The sequence below is a fragment of the Tachypleus tridentatus genome, chromosome 6 (genome assembly GCF_004210375.1).
Source record: "Tachypleus tridentatus isolate NWPU-2018 chromosome 6, ASM421037v1, whole genome shotgun sequence".
Classification (NCBI taxonomy): domain Eukaryota; kingdom Metazoa; phylum Arthropoda; class Merostomata; order Xiphosura; family Limulidae; genus Tachypleus; species Tachypleus tridentatus.
The window spans coordinates 15,795,363-15,815,970 of record NC_134830.1 but is presented as its reverse complement, the minus strand read 5'-3'; the positions used below and the strand labels follow the sequence as shown (position 1 = coordinate 15,815,970).

At 32.5% G+C, this 20,608-nt stretch overlaps 1 protein-coding gene across 5 annotated transcripts in view; it reads left to right on the top strand.

The window, feature by feature from the left end:
* The first annotated feature begins 1,270 nt into the window (after positions 1 to 1,270).
* Positions 1,271 to 20,608, top strand: part of LeuRS (Leucyl-tRNA synthetase) — a 79,687-nt gene continuing 60,349 nt past the window's right edge. For 3 of the 5 annotated variants that reach the window (XR_013028778.1, XM_076503431.1, XM_076503429.1), the window contains exons 1-4: positions 1,271 to 1,386; positions 3,957 to 4,175; positions 13,708 to 13,788; positions 19,558 to 19,704. Coding sequence is in view for 4 of the 5 variants with exons in the window: in XM_076503431.1 (XP_076359546.1) it covers positions 3,966 to 4,175; positions 13,708 to 13,788; positions 19,558 to 19,704 (438 nt within the window). In the remaining variant the exon portion in view is untranslated. Of the gene's footprint in view, positions 1,720 to 3,956; positions 4,176 to 13,707; positions 13,789 to 19,557; positions 19,705 to 20,608 lie in introns of all 5 variants that reach the window. The other 2 variants (XM_076503430.1, XM_076503432.1) reach the window with 2 other exon arrangements.

Below are 20,608 nucleotides of genomic sequence, written 5' to 3'. Positions count from 1 at the left end.
TGTATTGCACTTTTACTGAAGTGATAAATAGGTAATGTTAAATTAATTGCTACAATTTTATCACCTTAAGGATTTTTTAGACTGAGAGAACATGGCATTATATAGAAGAAATCAATTATAGTTCCCTGAGGATGCAGGCACCACCTGCGTGACTGAGGACCATTCTCACTTTAAAGTAAGGGATGCTATATCCATGAGGCATCATTTGACTTGCTATTAGAACAGACGGCCCCAGTTATGGATTTCGACTCTCTGTCTGGTGGCCGAGAGCTCGAACCCCGTTCCACAAAACATGGTCGTTATAATGTAACTGTCAATTTCACTAGTTATTGGTAGAAGAGTATTCCAAGATTTGGTGGTGAGTGGTTATGACTAGATGACTTCCTTACAGTCTTACACTGCTAAATTAGAAATGTCCAGAGCAGATAGGCATTGTGTAGCTTTGCGCGAAATTCAAGCGAACAAGCAATTGAAAGAAATCACTGTCGCTTTTTTGTTTCACAGAATACACTATGCGCGCATGTGTGTTTTCTTATAGCAAAGCCATATCGGACTATCTATGTGTTTACCGATGGGAATAGAACCCCTGCTTTTAGCGTTATAAATCCGTAGACCTATTGTTGTCCCAGCGGGTGACTACATAATGCAATCCTCGCACATGTGATGGCTTGATTATCTTACCCATATATGTGAGTATGGCGAAAATAAAAGGATAGTGGGAATGTATTTTAAGGCTTTTATACTACATTAATTACATATTTAGTTGATTAATTATTTTATGTCAGATTGACTCGAATGGAGAATTCATAACTTTAAACCTTGCATACTTTTATTTTTATTCCATTTAATCACATAACGATAAATAATTGCTTAAATTTTAATTATCTTATAATACATATTTATAAAAAATATACTTAACACTTTATATATATATTTATTATGTAATATGTTCATATCCAATTGTCAATATATCTTTATGATTTAAGAGTTTTTTTGATATACACCAATAAAAAAAATCCATTATAGTAATAGAAATTTCGTTCAGCTCTTTCCTGCCTCTAATTATGTGCAAATCTTTATTTTATTACTAATTAGATAATAAAAAAGACTTATCTAAGCAGTAGAAGATCATGTAATTTTTCAGACTTCTGAGATATTTGACAGCTACAGTTTATCAACAAAACACTCATCATCTTAAAGTATTAGGAAAATAATATATAAAATGTGGCGCCGAGTGTTCAATTCACGTAAACTTTTTCTTTGATTTATAACACAACAATAGATGGCGATACCTGAATAGAAGTATATTTGCACGTGTAATGGGTAATGGCTGAGTAACTTTTGTAATAGATTTCATCACAAATTAGAAAATATTTAATGAATCATGTATGTACTAATATTTTGTTTTATTTTTTAGTTATTATCAAAGATCAGGCTCTCTGTACTGTCCTGAGAGATGGCTAAAACAAAAATAACTTTTTGGTCGAAGGCGTGATATGTGAAGTTAGTAGTTACAGATTTGATATAAAATTGGTATTAACATACGGTTTCTTCGGAACTGAATAAAGCAAATATTGTATTTTCTTCGAATAAATCTTAGAAGTTAAGTTTAAAGTAGACTGTCTAGTAGTAGCGCTAGTAGTAATAGACAGTATTATAACCCATAATTCGAGTTTTTGATCTTCCTTTCGAAATTTTCCCACGTGAGCCTGAGGACAGGTAAGTCGTAAAAACCGATAAGCTGAAAAAGAGAGTAGCACAAAAGTAGAATAAACCTTAATTAAGTCATAGTTTGATTTCGAGCCTTTACATTTATCTCTAGGACATTCACCTACTGTAGAACGGCCTGTTGTTAAAATATCAATCTAATTCATTTTTACACCAAGTTACTAAACTTTAGTATTAAAATAAAACTCCAGTCTGGGTATTGAACATGAACTAAGTGTAAAAATCCTGAGAGAGGATTACTTGAATGGCTCAAGAAACTGATCAGTGAGAGCACCAAGATTTTTTTTTTCCATAACACTGTTAAGTTTATTTCTATCAAAATTATTCTTTTTATTAGAAATATGATAACCTACTTGTATTATCTTGCATATATTATAAATAAGAGGCATCTCCCATTTACTTTCCAACTCATTAATTATAAATTCCTGTATAAAATAGTAGTAACTTGAAGTAACTTACCAACTATTCTTCCTTTTGTGTAACTGATATAAATTAAAAAGAACAAATGTTCTAGCACTGAACCTTTGAGGTACCTCACTTGTAAAATTAATCCAGTCAGACTGAAATCCATTTATAATAACCCCATCGTTTCTTCCATTCAACTAGTTTTCTATTCAAAAAGGCAATACATTCTCCTACGCCTATAGAGATGACTTTTGTTAAGACTTTTATGTGGTATCTTGTTGAGTGCTTTCCAAAAATCCATAGCTATACCCTCATATAAATAAGCAACCTCTTCAAAAAATGTAAAAATAATAGAGGGGGCAAGGTTTTCTTCTAGTGAAACCATGTTGATGATACAGTAAAAGTTTAAGCTTTATTAAATGTGCTTGCAAAGCAAGATTTTATATCAAATTTCAAAAAATTTTACTGTTACTCTTGTAAGGTCAATGGGTCTATTATTACATGGACTGTTTTTATCACTTTCCTTGAAAAGAGGAGTAACATTAACCAAATCTCTTTGAAATTTTAACTGCTCAGGAGACTTGTTATTCTTTAAACTTACCAATTTGTTTTTAACCTGATTGGGATTAATGCAGTTACATTGTTTAGTCTTGTTTCAATCTAGCAACTGTTCAGGGTAACAAATATTGCTTAAATCAACATTACTGAAAATTGAAGAAAAAAGTAGAATTTGATATCATAATCATCAGACTTGAGCCTTTTTATATTATACTTCAAAAGCCTTACTCTTGTCACTGCTTATTCTTAGTATATTTAAAGAAATTTTACTGTTAAGTTTTAATTTTCAGCTAACTTTTTCAAGTTCCCAGTGTTTTAAGTCTCTCATCATAATAGTGAATTTAAAGTTTTCAAATTTATAATGTTTCTTTAATTCTATTCATTGCACCCTTTGTGAGATGACCTAGACTTTTTTTGCACCCTTTTTGTTTCTATACAAACATTACTATCTTGAATATGCAAATAGTTTACATATTTGATCAGTATTTCCAGTTAATTAAATTACTCAATTCACAGCAGATAATTCTTTTACAATGTTTCAGTGTTTCATTTTTTAACTTGTAACCATAATCTCATTATTTTTTTGTCTCCATTTGCAGTATAAAATCAAACCTGATTGGGCAATGGTAACTTACAACCAGATATTCTCCAATTTTCAGTGTCTTAGCCATTTCTCTATTAGAAATTAACAATAAATCTAAAATGGAATACTCCTAGTGGGTTCCCTATCCACTTAGTGAAAAACTCATCATGAACAATTTCTAAAAACCTTTTTTTAGTGCTGGAAATTAAAATTTTGCTAATTATACATTTTCTAACTTAATAAAAAAACTTATTTATTATCCTTATAATTACATACTTTGCCTTTGGAAATATCTATTTCATCTAAAATTCCATAGTGTCTGTACCCTAAAATTGGAGTTCAGAACTTCAAAGATGTGGCTGTATGTAAGGAACAGGCCCACAGAGATAGAGATATATTTGTGTTTACATATACAGATTACATTGAGAATAAAAATAAATGGATCTAAGTGTTGAATGCTCATTTATGATTACTAGTATGTCTTGTTTCGTACACATATGAAAATTTTGTTTTGCTGCTGATTATACAAATAAAATGTAACCATGTTATAGAATTCACCTAACCTTGCAAGTAAAGTACTTGATGTATGGTGTTTTATATTACCTGCATAGGGTGGTGTCTAACCAAATGATAGTTGTGAGTGTTTGAATTACAGTATCTTTCATCTTTTTTTTCATCATAGTAAAGTAAAATGGAGAGAAAAGGAACATTTAAAGTTAGAACCTTGAAGGAAATTGAGCAACAAGTTCAACAGCTCTGGTCAGATGAGCACATATTTGAAGAAGATGCTCCTTCACCTCACACAGATCCACTGCCTGAAAAGTATTTTGTCTGCTTTCCATATCCATATATGAATGGTCGCCTTCATCTTGGCCATACATTTACTCTCTCAAAGTGTGAAGTAAGTAATGAAAGATTAATTTTATTTTTAATGTATACACAAAACCAACATACTATATCAATATTTTAAGGCTGGCATGTTTTTCAAGTCATACAGAAAGAAGACAAGAAATTAGTGAGCAGAAGTTAATATCAGTATTAGTATACTAACACTATCTCATTGGAACATATAAAACAGATGGAAATTCTGAGACAATACCTAACTTTTGTAAACAATTTTGTTGTATTTCTGGCATGCTTGCCTGAGTGATTTTCCATTCCACTAACCTAGAGCTAAATCCTACCTAAATTCATGTGTTTAATGTGAACTTAGCTAGTGCATGATGCATTATCCACTAACAAGAGGGCAACACAATCTCCATTCATGGTAACCACTCTTACACGTTTGTTCTTGAGATAACTTTGTTATTTTGCTTGGCACTCTATAGAATGGGCATATTTAAACATTTTTATTTAATTATGTGAGATGTGCAGTAGTTTTCCAAAAACTTCATGCTCTTTCCAATTTCACTGGTTTCTTTTTTCATTAAAGAAACCAAACAATTTTTTTTCTACTTATCCACTATAAATTCTCAAGTGATGGTAATTTCCATTTTGTCCTAATATGGAACCTGAGTCTCTCCTATTCCATTTCTAATATTTGGAGCTGCTCACAAATTGGGGAAGGATTCTGGTGGGGGTTGCTTTTGGTTGAGGTTGTCCATGTCCTTATTTGTAGTGAGATGGTGGCAGTCCTGTGGTGTTTCTCTGAGGGGCTCTGAAGCTATATTTGAGGTTGATCCTGATCATTCAGGAGAGAATTTAAATTTGCTTTTTCCAGCATCTTCCTTTATATTTTGGCTTCTCAGAAGACCCAGTTTGTATCAGCTGTCTCTGGCTCCTATTCCTTCATCAGTATGTCAAGTGTGTGTGGTGTTTTGGATCTTTTGTGGATTACATTTAAGTCTGCACTTTTCTTTGTAATAGAAAGGTCTGAAGACAAGTACTTGGTTCTCCCTCCATCCCCTGATACTATGGTTCATGCAGGAAGGTTTACTGCTCACTTACATGAAGGGACAGCTATGCCTTGTATGCCACATTTATGAAAACAATATATTTTCATCTACCACCACCTCCTCGTGAACTTAGGTGGGAGTTAGTTTAAGGCTAGTGGCATGCAAGTCTCTTAGAGAGATATGCAAAGAACATGGCAATTCTAGGTGGGGAGGTATTTATTGGAAATATCTTTTCAGTATAGGAAAAAGTAAGTTTTGGTAACCATTACTGACAGAAACAAAAATGGCAAATTTACACATTTTGTTGAGAAGACATTGTAATGCACAAATATTTTCTATATGCAAATAAAATGATTATAAAAAAGTAATTTTAGCATGTTAAGAAAATTTTATTGGTATTATGATTCTGTTTGAATATTTTCAATTTTTACAATATTATTTATGAATAAAACTGAAAAAATATCTGATATTGAAAAAAATAAGATAAAATGCTTGAATTTAATCAGTTACTGTTATACCAAATACACTTTTGCATTTTTAAGAGAAAATAATCATCACATAATACTTCATAACACTAAAAAATACCTAAGCAATACAAATGGAAGAAGGGTTTAAATGTGGGGCGAAAGGTCATTAATTGTATATGAGCATAATGAAGCAAAATAACATAATATTGTGCATATGATATAAAAAGGAGTGTTTGAACTAGCTAAGAAGAGTTTTCATGTATGTGGCTTTGTTTTATTTTTGATAAATGTTTTATAGTGCAGGAACTGAATTTGATTTGATGTTATCTGTATTATAAAGCTCGTACTAAATGCCTATTTTATCATTAGTTTTTTTCTAACAAAAATATGGTAAAATATTTTAATCTCTGCCTGTATGACAAACCCTTTGTGTCTGAAATCTGAGATTAAGTCTTGTGTGAACCCTCTCCAACACATGAGCATCATTCCTTAAATAAGGGGGACCATAACAAAACACAATATTTCAAATGAAGTCTGACTAGCACCTGTTAAAAAGAGAGAATGTTTCATTTTTCATAAATTTTTAATTTGTCAAGGTTGTATGCAGATACAGATTTCCCAAAACACATCTCCTCTCAAACTTATAACTGTTACTCACTTGCTAGGGTCTTCCTGTGCCTTATACACCACTTAGTTGCCCTTGGAGATATTTATCTTGTGACATTCTCCATTTATGTCAGTGCGCCCTCTATTCTGGTATTGTTGTTATATATTATAATTTATCTTGGACAAGTCTCCAATTTATTATGTTACTTATTATGATTTCAAAGTAATTTTTGATATTAATTTAGAAGTTAATTAAATGTTGATATGTGATAAATTTATGATGATTGCCAAATTGATACATGTAATTTTCTTTTGTAACACAAATATATTTTAACATACAAACAACAATACAATTTATAATAATGATTATTACAAATAGTGATTTATATACAAAAGTTTTACAAACTCATAAACTGCATTCAGTCTTCTATCTGGTCTGGAAGTAAATATTTTATTGATGGTCCATGTCCATGACAAGCAAATTAATTCTGAATTGATATACTGTACACTTCTCTGGACAGTTAGCTAGCTTGAAGCACACCCAAGTTTTTCACTGAGGACAGTATCTGATATTCTCATAGAAATACTAATATCTGAAGCTAATTCAATAAAGTTAAATAGTTTGTAATGTTTGAAATCTATAAATGTTCTTGGTCAAATATCTGTTGTTTTCTGATGAATAAGCATTTGTCCCACATATCTTCCAAGGTATATATTATACTGACTGTAAGAACCTAACAATATATTAAAATCCCCCTGCTTTTTGCAGTGGCTACCTTTTATACTCATTTGGCGAGGTTCTCAAAAATTCAGCTGGCAATAATAGTTGCAATCACTAGTATTACGTACACAGTACATTGTTGATTCTTATGCTCAAGACTTATTTAGAGAACAGACAGAACTTGTGCAATACACATTTAACAATACAAGTTACATAAATTTCTAAATATATATTAAAACATGAAACAAATATGGATATTAAAGTATTAAATTTGTTACACTGCAAATAAGCATTTTATTCAGATAATGTTATTACTTTTTCCTTTTGGCAAAGCATCACTAGTAAGTGTTCCAGTATTACAATTGTTTGGAGATACTTAAATGTTATCTAGCTTATTTTTGTAATAATGATGATAAAAAATTAAATTTAAAAAATAAAAATTCTCATTGGCAAGCTAATTTGCAGTATAAATGCCCTGGTTATTATTTCAGGCATGGAGGCAAATCAGGTCTGTGTATATATTTTCTCACTTGTTAAACTATCACATCCTGATCCTACTTTCAAAAACAACTAAGGCAGGCTTTATTCTCAGGCTGAGACATTCTTCTTCTTCCAGTTCAATATGTCATCAGTCTGGATATTTTTTTATTCTTTAACTGATCTTTTAGTTAGGCTCAATTGACTTTCATCCAGTATAATTCTATAAAATAGGAAGCCCAACTCTTACTTACTAGATGGATGGTTGTTTTTCTCTTTCTGGGTATGTGGGCATCACTTAAATCCATCTTCGTTCTCAAAAAGTTATTTACTCAGCACACTTGTAAGGTATGGGCTCTTTAACTGCCACCTCATCAAGAGCTCCAGCTTTTCAAGAATGCTTTGTTTCAGGGATTGGATGCCTATACTAACAGTCAGGAAACCTCTGGTGGAGTCTTAATTTTTGAATTTTGGACCTCTTTTTTGAGGACCATATCAGCTTGCTATGTTCTGTGGGTGATGTGTGCAGCAGTGGACATCAGTCTTCTCCCAGACAGGTTTTCTCAACAGAATATGTGTTGCATTACAAGGTTCTGTTGATTGGCTCTCATTTTGCAACTGTGATTAGTGGGTTAGCCTCTCACTGAATCACCTAACTATTGGCAATTTGGTCTGTAGTACCACACCTTCAGGCTTCAGCAATGGATACATTCCATGAGGACAGGATTACAACATTAGGCCTTTTATCCAATTCATATGTTACCCAAGGTACTAAATTTGATTTATCCAAACTCTTTGTGGTGTCTTGTTGATAGCAACTACAATCAGGTTTTTTCTTCCTCAGTACTTTCCAGGGTGTCCACCTCTTATACTTCTCAGGCCATCACTATGTAGGCAACCATGATCTTATGTTGTACATCTTGCTCTTTGGCAGAAGTTTTGCATTTTCCACAGCTCTCCTGTTTAAGGTGGCCTTACTGACTACAGTTTGATTCTTGCAACTAAGTATTTTTTGAGTCCCCAGTACTCTCTATATTTCTCAAATCTGTGTCGTTAGTTCCAAATGACAAAATCACCTAACAAGTATATTGTTGCTATATTACATGCTCTTTTTCAACACTTATTTGTGATCTGATTCTTATATGCATTGTGTACCCCCTTTATCTGAAGGTTTATTTTTAATGGCTGCTGACTTGTAGACATCTCTGGTTAGAATTATTTGTGCTGTTTGTCCACAGACTGCTTTCTTTTTCTAAATCATCAGATCAGTTTTTTTTATTAAAGACACTGTCTGACAGAGAAAGGGATAAATCGTTGTCACCATTTCATCAGATCACTATTTGTCTCTACTAGGTCCAATCAGATTTTTTATTATGGTCATATATTTAGTGATGGTCTTTAATGTTTTATTCTCTGCACTAATGCCTTTAGAAATGCTAAACAATGACTTTTTTATTCTGGGCTTTCTTTGAATGTGAGAGATCTTTTTTATTTAATCAGGTTTATCATATTTTTTACGTCCTTAGTGGCCCAGTATGAGGACATTGTGCTCACTGGTATTTGGACTTCGAGTATTTTTATCTTGCGTTATTTACATGATATGGCAGAATTTTCATGTGAGAATTTTTGTCTACTCTCTGTAATCATCTTAACCATTTCTGCTAATATTTTCATTTCTACCCTTCAGGGTCTTTTATCTCATTTTCATAGGATTCCACTCTGTGGTGAGTGTTGCTCAGACAGGTGTGCTTTTATCAAACCAATTCTGCACTTTCAACCACTAATTCAATATACTTTATACAGGTTGCAAAAGGTTCTGTAGAAATGAGATGTTCCATAAGACCACCAAGAGAGTGACTAGAGGTGGTATTTACTGTACTATAATAGACAACCAGTCATAGACTATCATTAGTAAAGCAAAAGAGGGTCTTGCCTGTTCCTGCTGATTGTTTCACTGTTTCCAGAGTACCTTCCTCAGAGCTCCTGAATGTGCATAATATCCAGATTCTACTAATAGAGATATGAAGTCCTTACCATACTTTTTTTCTGGTCATTGTGGTGGTGGAGAGAGTGCTAGAGTGAATTCCTCCACTATTGGAGAAGAAGGCAAAGATGGGGACCATTCTACCTGAGTCCCTGAATGTTTTTCTCCAGATGTCAGTTGGAATGTTACCAACCTGCTTGGGAGCTTACTCGTAGTACCAGTTCAGATTTGATGCTTGGCTGTCTTGTTGATTGAGAGTAGCCCTTCTTTTTGATCAACATTGGTTCAGTATATTGTTCACAGAAGAGGGTCCACTGTCTTCTCATAATTCTGAATACAGAGTGGTTCCATCTTGAGTTCTCAGTTGAGCACAGTTGTTTCACATATTCCCCATAATTCCAGAATGAATGAATTCTGTTTCCTCTGGTTGAGTATGACCTACACAATTCCATCATTCTGAACTTGGTGTATTACCTTTCAGACTTCTTCAGGTTGAAGAGAAGGTTTGTCCATTACAGTGTTGCATACTTTCTCATCATGACTCCACTGTCTTGGAACACGTCACTTTGTAGCTACTGGTTGGAATTTACTCATAAGTGTGTATATTATATAGTTTGCAGTTCAACTGCTGTAGCGAATCAACATTAGATATAGGTACCATGGCCATTTAATTCCAATCTTGAGTAGTGGAATCTCAGATATCTGGTTAGGGTCTGATTTATATTGATGGTAAATTATATGAAATTCCACCCACAATACAGGAATTAAGTTCCTGGTGAAGTGCATACCTGTTTTGGATGTAATACAATTCCTACACTGGGGTGCCAATCTTTTATTGACATGCTCATGATCTACATAGATGCTTTCTGTATGGATAATGTCCTCACCAGCCTTTCTATTTTATCAGTGTGGGGATTTAACTATTAGTGTGAGAGTAGGTTAGTATGTTTTGGAAGCTAACATTTTCTTATAAATGTATTTCACATGTACTTATCTCCTTTCACACTCCTCCCCACTAAGAGCCATTGTTAAAAAAAGACTAGGATTGAGTCAGTCTCAAAAGATGATAACTTTATCTGAATAAAGTAATTATATGCAGTAACACAATAGAGGGTACATTGACATAAGTGGAGAGTGTCATGAGATAAATATCACAAAGGGCATTAAATAGGGTATATAAACTTGAACAAGTGAGATAAAAAAAAAATCATGCCAATAGAAGGATAAGGGAAGCCATGGGAATCAAGTAACAGCTATAAGTGTGAGGACTTCCTTAAGTTTAACAATGTGTGTTAAACAAAACACCTTATGATATTTATGACATAAAATTTTTTCTCTGGAAAATTTCCTGCAAGTAGCTTATTAACAGCAATGTTCTAGAGGCTACCAAATGTCAGTGACAATATTTCATAAGCAGTTGATGGTAACATTTTTGTCTTCTTGTATTTAGCGTTAAACATCACAAAGGATTAATTCTTTATGATACAAAAGGAAGATACTTTGAGAAACTTGTAGGAAATATAACCTATGCGTACATGTTATGCATATTAAAAACAGAAATAATCAAGAAAAAAAAACATTATAAGCATGCTCTTTCCTCCATATCATATCTAAACTTTTAGAAATTATCTCATGAACTTTTTTTTACAATTTTACTTCACATGGATGAAAATAAACTGATGGTGTTTAATAATGGTTTAACCTTCAGTCATCATAATAAAAATTCTTCCTACTGATGATTTTTTAAATTAAGTGTAACCATTTTGGTATTGTTTGACTCAAAGTGCTACAAATCATGCAGTTCATTTGATACTCTGTGAGTTAGGTCTGTTTTAGTTAATTTTGTGACAAATTAGTAGCTTTAGCATGATTATTCAATATAAATGTACAGAAAAGTATTTTTTGGATTATATCTATGTATAGATTTATACTTTTCAATAAAAGTTTGCACAACTAGGTTTTTATAGATGGTGTGATTAGATTCCTCTAAATGTCTAGAGACCTTATAAACATAATAGTTTGTAAAACACTTAGAATGAGAAAACTAGTAATTGAAGAATACATTCTCTGAATTAATTTTAATAAGAATTTTTGTTGTGAGGATAGAAGGCAGTTTTTTTTGTTGACTTCTAGTTTTTTGTTTCTAGTTGTATATGTTTGTATATGGTTTTATTGTGAAAATAAAATCTTTGTAGGTAAATCAAAAAAAAAAAAAAGACTCCTAGTCACATAGCCCAGATGATTATGATAAGCTTTAATATGACTGAAAACCAGGATCCACAGAAAGTAATAATAATATTTTTCTAGAAATTTAGCTGACAATGTTTTATGCACTGACTCAATATTTTTTTGGGGGGTGGGGGTGGGGAATATTCTCTATTACAAAAGTTTTGAATGTTCGTGTGACAAAATTCTGAACCTCAGTTTTGAAATGTAAGTAATGATAAATTGCAATCATGGTGAGTTTGGCAGTGTATTTAATCAAAATAGAAAGAGCTGAGTTTAACAGTTAAGGCCAACAAAGGGCTTGTTTGTCCATTGGAGCTGACTCATTGATTGCATTCACTTGAAAACAATAATTCAGATCCATTCTTGGTCATTTGAATATTTATTAAGCCTTATGTTAAACTTATTTAAATTTATTGCATCAGCCACATCTGGAGGTAACCCATTTCAAAGGACAACCACCCTGTTAGAAAAATAAAACTAAGTGGAAGATGACTCGTGCCATTCCATAATTTATATTTATGTCCCCTTATTCTACCTTTCTCACATTTAGACACAAAACAATGATGCATCTATAATATCAATTTCATTAATAATCTTTAACAGTTCTATCAAATATCCTCTAACACTTCTATTTTTCAACAGAAAACAGTTTCAGGGGTTTTAACCTGTCCATGTACAACAACCTTTTTATCCCAGATATTAAATATCCTACTTTAGGAAATAACCCCAAGATTGAACACAATAAACATACATAGTTTATCCACCGATCTGTGCAATAAAAGACTTGCATTCAGTATTTCTGCAAATACAATAAAATCCAATTTGCCTTATCACTAACAACAGCACAATGCTTGGATAGCTTAAGAAACTGATTAACAAAAGTACCAAGATTCTTTTCTTCCCCACATAATTACACTTATAATTTAAGTTTTGAAAATCCACATTGTTACTTTGCATTTATTTCAATAAAGAAGCCATCAACCAATTTTTGTCTAACCCACTAAATGATCTAAATCCTTTTGTAAAGCAACAGCATCCTTCTCACAGCTAACAACACAAAATCTTAATATCATCAAATTTAAGCATCTTATTAACCATCTGTGTTATTGATATAAACAAAAATTTAATTCAGTAGCCTAATTAATAATTAGACAATTTCTATTAAAATGTATGGAGTAAAAAAGAATTGAGTCATTACTTTTTCCAAAACTATTTGATGATATTTGGAATCAACTTCACATGGTTCAAATGGAAGGAAATCTTGAAGGAGCAAATAAAGTGTGGTAATTGTCTGGAGATTGGTGCATGATTGAGAACTGCCACACAACAGTTTGTTTTTAAATTTTGAGCAAAGCTACACAAATGCTATCTCTAATTTAGCAGTTTAAGACTAGAGGGAAGGCAGCTAGTCATTACTACCCACTGCCAACTCATAGGCTACACTTTTATCAACAAATAGTGGAATTGACTGATGCTTTATAACAACCCCATGGCTGAAAGGGTGAGCATATTTAGTGTGATGGGGATTAGATCAAGCAACTTACAGATTGCAAGTCAAGCACCCTAACCACATGGTCATGCTTGGCTCACAACACTTGGAGAGCTTTATGAATTTTAAATTAAGTGTATGAAATTTCTATATTAAAACATGGAAAAGAGTAAAAGAACAGATCTTATTAGCTAACAAAAGACATCATTAACTGCATTTATTATAACAATAGCACGGGCAAGAACTGTTGCAAAAGAAAAGGTGAGCAGATACAGAGTAATCGTGAACAAATAATTATATCATGAACCTTTTTTTACACTTTTACTTAATTTGGATGAAAATAAACTGATGGTGCTTTTTTTAACCTTCTGTTATCATAATAAAAAATCTTCCTACTGACTGTTTTTTAATTTAGGTGTAACCATTTTTATATTGTTTGATTCAAAGTGGTACAAATCATAAATTATTCAGTCATTTTATGTTTTAATTTATTGGTATGTCCAGAGTAGTAACTCTTAAGCTATGCATAGAAGTACATTACAACTTTTTTTTTTTCACTGTGTAGTTTGCTGTTGGGTATCAACGTCTGAAGGGTAAAAAGTGTTTGTTCCCATTTGGTTTTCATTGTACTGGAATGCCTATAAAGGTAAGGTTTAAGTTTTCGTGTAATAGTTTTTCCGTTACATTAACTTCATTGCAGTAGTTTGCTTAGTAAGGTTATTCAAAAAATGATATGACTAAGTCTTCATTACAATTATCAATTAGTCAGTACAGACATCACCATTCACTGGTGAATGTGAACACATGATTTAGATTTGTTCATATAATTTTCATATATATGTTACTGTATTATGATATCCAAACCTATAACTTTATTGGCTTAGTATGGAAGGTGTAGAAGAAACAGTACTTATTCCAAAACATACTTTTTTTTGTGCTTACAGCTATTACTCATCTGCCAGAGTTTCTTTCTTTGCCCATGTAGGAAGCTTTAGTTTTTTATATTGCATTTTAAATTACCCATGGTAATATTTGTCTCATGACACTCTCCACCTATATTAATGCACCCTTTATCCTGTTACTATATATAAAGTATCTCATTCAGATAATTTTGTAACTTTTTCTTGACAAAGTTTTCAATAAAAGGTTACCTAGCTGATTTTCTTTTTTAAAAATCATCAATTGGCAGGCCACTTTATAGTATAAATTCTCAAATTATTCTTTTCAGCCCTGGGGTGAATCAGGTCTCTTCTGTTACAGAACAACTGAGGAGAAGGAAGTAGTGACATGAAGACATATTTCTGATTCTTTAGTGTTCTTTTGATGTGCTACGATGCTGCAATGAGGGCAATCTTCAACATTCTAGAAAGTATTTAGATTCACTTTTTCCAGCATCTTCTTAGTTATGTCAGCTTTTCAGTACCCCTGTTGCACCATGGTTAGTTGATGGACTTGCAATGCTTGGATCCAGGTTTTGGTTCCTTAAAGTGGACACAACAGACAGCCCAACATTGCTTTGCTCTAATAAAACAAAGTTACTTGACTAAATATGTTTCTAATCAAAGGTAATCAACACAGCTCTTTAAATAAAATATAAAGCAAAAAATGGAGGCAATTTTCAAATAAGCTACCTTTGATTTTTTATTTTATATAAATTCTTTAAGAGTGGGATGTTTTGGGTCTTTCTCTAGTTGCTTTTGAGCCTGTACTTTACTTGATAGCCGAAAGGTCTGGCAAGTGAGTTTTTAGTTTTCTCTCCATCCATGCACAATTTGTTTCATGCTGTAATGTTTATTTCTCAGTTATTTAAAGGGACAGTTATGCCTTATTCAACACGGTTTTCATAACTTCATGATTTAGTCTACTACTACTAGAAGGAAGCATTTTCTAACTCCCATATAATACATCTGCTCCTCAGATTTCAGTGTTGTGTTCTAATGTGGAGTTTGTAGTTATCCTTAAATCAATGTCCCATGATAGGATAGGATAAGCCTATGGTCTTACAACTCTAAAATCCAACATTTTATTTCCTTTCCCTTCTCTTTGATGGAATACTCTCAGAATCACCAACTGCATTGAAGATGAGCTGAAACCATTGTTAGAATTGGCTCAGTTGTTATCTTCTATGTTCTTCCCTGTTGCTGTTGGCATCTTGAGTTATATTGGCTTCTACAGGGGAGTTCTACCCTTACTCACAGGTCTTGACCCTTGATATCAGTCCATCAATAGAGTGGTACCCAGAATAGATTATGTATATATTCAAGGGTTCTGTTGCCCAGTTAGATCATTGCCAGTGGTGTTGATGATGTTTGTATGCCTTCAGTGTCTGGGGGCTTGAGAATTTTTGGATGTGTGGTAACTTTAACTGCAGATCCTGGGCACTACAGGTCCTTGAGTTGCGATTCGTAATTCATTTAACATTTTCCCAGTATTATCTAGGGTTTCCATCTCCCACAGATCTTTGGAATTTGGAACTTAGTTCTAGGGCTATCAGAGTTTGGTTTGTCTGGAGGTAGTAAGAAAATTGTGTTCATTTTTTATTCCCATTGATTGTTGTACCTAAGAAGAGAGGAAATTTCTTTCCCGTCATTGATCTTTCTCTTCTATATCAATGGCTAAATTCTCCAATTTTCACAAGTAATTCATTCCTCAATCTAAATTGATATTTTTTTACCGGGATTGGGGATATCCAAGTTTGTTGTGTCAGCCCTTATCCGCACACTGCTGTAGTGGGAGCAACTCACCATCGTTAGCATTTTTTATGCTTCAGAGTCTGTTACTGCAGTTCTGTGCTTTAATCTTCAGATTCACATTCGCTTCACGTGGATTTTACTATATTATATGAGTTTTTTTCTTATCATCTCCATTCCATCACACTGTGTACACACCATTGCATAAATAACTGGTTACTGCTGGCACCTCTTGGCAATTATTAAACTATCACATCCTGATCCTACTTTCAGAAACAATTAAGGCAGGCTTCATTTTCAGGACTGAGACATTATTCTTGTTCCAGTTCAATATATCATCAGTCTGGATATTTTTTATTTCCCAACTTGTCTCTTAAACAGGCTCAGCTGACTCCCATCCAGCTCCAAGCTATAGAACAGGAACCCAAACTCTTACTCACATCTCCTTCTCCCACTGCACAGATGTCTTTTTTCTCTTCTGTGAATGTAAGCATCACCAAAATCCCTTATGTTTTTTAAGCAAGAGCATAAGAGATCCTTTTATGATTTTTATGTCACTGAGGTATCATAAACATTAATTCACTAGATTCCCCAGTTAGTTGAAATCATTTTTCTATCTCAAATGATTGTTAAGTCAGGACACTACATGGGTTTCTCTGCTGCCACCTTATCTATCTCTTCAAGAATGCTTTGCTTCAAAGTTAGGGTGCATATCCCAACAATTGGGAATTCCCAGGTATATATATGGACAATGAAACAAAAGTTCCCCACACAATGTTTTAGCCCATTTTCCTCTTCAAAATGTGATACCTTATGGTCTGGGCTTATTAAGGGATAAATTATCAAGCTTCACTCTGATCATTCCTTGGTGGTGTATTGTCATCAAGGATGCATTTGGGCCATGGTTCCTTGTTTTCGAATATTAGACCTACTTTCTCAGGACCACTTCTATCACATCACCCTACTAACTTGCAGGTTCTACAGGAGATGTCTGCAGTTGCAGATAAAGTATCTGAACCTAAAGAGATTCTCCCAACAAAATATTGTTGCATTGAAAGGTTGTGTTGTATTGGCTCTCATTTTGCAGCACTGATTGGTGGGTTGGCCTTTCATTGGAACACCCAGCTATTGGCAATTTGGTCTCCAGTACCTCACTTTCAGGCTTTGTCAATGGATGAATTCTGTCATGACAAGACAGGATTACAACTCTAGGTCTTCCCTTCCATTTCATATATTACCAAGGGTACTAAATATGATTTGTTCCAACTTGATGTTGTGTTCTGTTAATAACACCAGATTGGTAGCCATGCTCTAGGTCTACTGCTGTGGTATCCTCCAGAGTGTCTGCCTCTTTTACTTCTTCTTGGGCCATTTCTGTGGAAGAAACCATGTTCTGACATTATACAACCAAGTTTCTAGAAGCTCAAACTTCAGGCATAGATGTTATGCAGTCTTCTCTAGTTCTTCACTTTGCACTAATTGGACTTCATTTGGTCCTGGCTAGTGAAAGTGGATTTTTTCCTTCACTCTCAAATTTCTCAGACATATGATCTATAGATTCCAGCCTTGGAACTTGGAGTTATTAATTCATACCAGGTTCAAATAAAGCTTATTTGTTGATATAGCTTGTCTGAGTTGATTCAACTTCTCCATTACCTCTGCTTGCCTCAACATTACCCTTCCTTTCTCTTCTGTCTGCTTTTTTTTTAACCAACAGCTCTGTAATTATAATCTTAATCAGTTTATAATAAACTTAACTCCTGCACTAATTTCAAATTCATAAGCTTTGTATGGGGTGAAGGAAGATTGTTCAGTCTTTGATCACCCTTGATAATTAATTATTTCTCTAGAAATAATTTTCATCAAAATAACTACCAAGTAGTTTAGCTTTAGTTCAACTGATATCCACTACTTAAAAGAAATATATGTATATATACAGATTTTGAAGTGTTTATATCTTTATTGTGTTGAAGTCTCAATGATGAGTTAAAACCTTTGTTTTAATATCATTTATACTTAGGTTTTTTTCCTTCAGTGTAGTCAGCATTGTTCTGGTTCATTTAGAAATTAGAAAGTATGAAAACATAACTAAAGTTTATCAATTAATAGGCCCAGCATGGCCAGGTGGTTAAGGCACTCAACTCATAATCTGAGGGTTGCGAGTTCGAATCCCCGTCACACCAAACCTGCTCACCCTTTCAGCCATGAGGTGTTATAATGTGATGGTCAATTCCATTATTCATTGGTAAAAGAGTAGCTCAAGAGTTGGTGGTGGGTGATGATGACTAGCTGTCTTCCCTCTAGTCTTACACTGCTAAATTAGGGATGGCTTGCACAGATAGCCCTTGTGTAACTTTGCGCAATATTCAAAAAAAAAAAAAATCAATTAATATTTGAAAAATTGAAATTTTAATAAACTGAAAAATGAATATATATATATATATATACATTCTTACATTTGATAAGAATGAAACTTTTATATTCACAAATCTGTATGAAAATTCTCAGAAAAGTATTGACAGTGCTTTAACTCAAAAAGGAAGGAAATAAAAAAACTGAACTGCTTGTACCTGACATTATTATTTTTAAACTTTTCAGTTAATTCTTTGTGCACAAAAAGTTGCTCCCCAGTAGCTCAGCATTATGTCTGTGGATTTATAATGCTAGAATCTTGGTTTCAATACCTGTGGTGAGCAGAGCACAGGTAGCCCATTGTGTATCTTTGTGCTTAATTTAAAAAACAGCATAAGTTGTGGTTGTAGATTAAGTTAAAAAGGTAAAATGATATTTTTCATTTTTATAAGTCAGTTTACACAAACTTTGTTTTGATCACTCATTCAGTCTTCAAAGAAATATCTAGAAACAATTTTGTGATGTGCAGATTTCTTATTATTTTGTACAATTTGTTTATAACATACAGGTATTGGCTATTTTGCAATGCAGTACCATATGCCATTATTTCTATTAGGCCTAAATTTATAAAGAGTTCCAATATTTGACATTGTTATAATTATCCTCAGAGGGTACATTTCCATCTAAACTGGTCTGTGTATATTTGAAATATTCTTTCTTTGACTGTCAACTCAGAGGAAAAGACTATTTTGATCATAAATACACAGATTGGAATAATTCTGTCGGTTAAACAATGTCTAACAATTGTTTAAGATTGAAATTAATATGCAAGAAAAGGTCTTTTTCTGCAGTAGTTATTTAGAATTCTGTGATACAAAGTTTGTTGTAAATGAACCATTACTTTAGTTTTATTGCAGGTTTAGAAATTTTGAAAGCAAAAACAGGATTTGTAATCAAAGTTTAGAAATAATCTCTAAAGAAAAAATAATGATCATTTAGTATTTTGTGCTTTTCATTCTGTACATATTTTGCATAATTTAATCTAAAAATAAAACAGAAAAAAAGAGAGATGTTAGAAAAATCTGAACCCTGAACAGTTATGTATGATTAACTTAAGCATTGCATTTATTTTTTCTTGTAATTAATGTTTGCTGTAGGTATGTTATTTTCTACTATTTCAGTTGTTTATGATTCTAAATACGTATCATAGTAAAGTAACAACATTTATTGACCAAAAGGAAGAATTTCACTTAATGTGACTTCTTAGTGGTTGAGTTTTACACTGTTTTTATGACTGTTTGGCTTTGAAAGTGTATTTTTATTACATTATTATCCAATGTTTTATTACAAACTGCATTTATTTGAACCAACAGGCATGTGCTGATAAACTGAAACATGAAATGGAAGATTTTGGGTGTCCACCTGTTTTTCCAGATGAAGAGATGGATAACAACCATCAAGCCAACATTAAGCCAAGCCCCACAGAAACTATGTTAGTTGACAAGGCTAAAGGGAAGAAAGTAAGTGATGTTTTTGCATATGTTAACCACTTGAACTGCAATATTAATTATTTGGGATATTTTGATTAAATTTCCACTTAAATCATGTGTTTTGTAAAGTAAGCATGTTTGAAAGTTTCTTTTAAATGTGCTGTATCTATAAACAAGAAAATGGAGTCTCATCTTGAGTTTTTAAACTAGTAAAATAACTAGGCATTTGGATTGACATAAATGATACTTTTTCTCATAATTTTTGATCAGACCCAACTACCTACATAGATTGGAACTAAAAACTGGTCAAGTACTTATTATAACTAACACAGTGGTTCAATTAGTTGCATGGAAAATCATAAAACAAAACTTGTAATTATTAAAATTTATTGATTCAGGAAGTGCATACCATCAATGTTAACAGTACTTCCTGCCATAATCCCAACAGTATTTTGTAGGGTTTGGCTAGCTTAGAAAATTTAGGTTTGTCTTAAATTCAAATATAGTTGCAAAATAATAAGAATATTAAAAATATATAAAATTAATATATATTAATTAAAATAATAAGAATATTAAAAATATATAAAATTAATATATATTAATTAAAATAATAAGAATATTAAAAATATATAAAATTAATATATATATTGAACATGTTAATAATTGTTCTTAATGAAACTATCATTGTATGTTTTTCACTACAAGAGTTGATAATAAAAGCTCAAAACTTGTAAAATATAGCTTTATTCAAAGTAAAAAGAAATTAGTGACTACATAAATGCAAATATTAAAAGTTAGAAGATTTTATTGAAAACAGTGAAATATATTTGAAATATTCACTTAAGGCCTGTAATTGTAATAAAGCTAAAAAACAAATTAAAACAGTTACTGGTAACTCAGCAGTTTAGTGAAACAAGTTATTATGCCTTTAAAA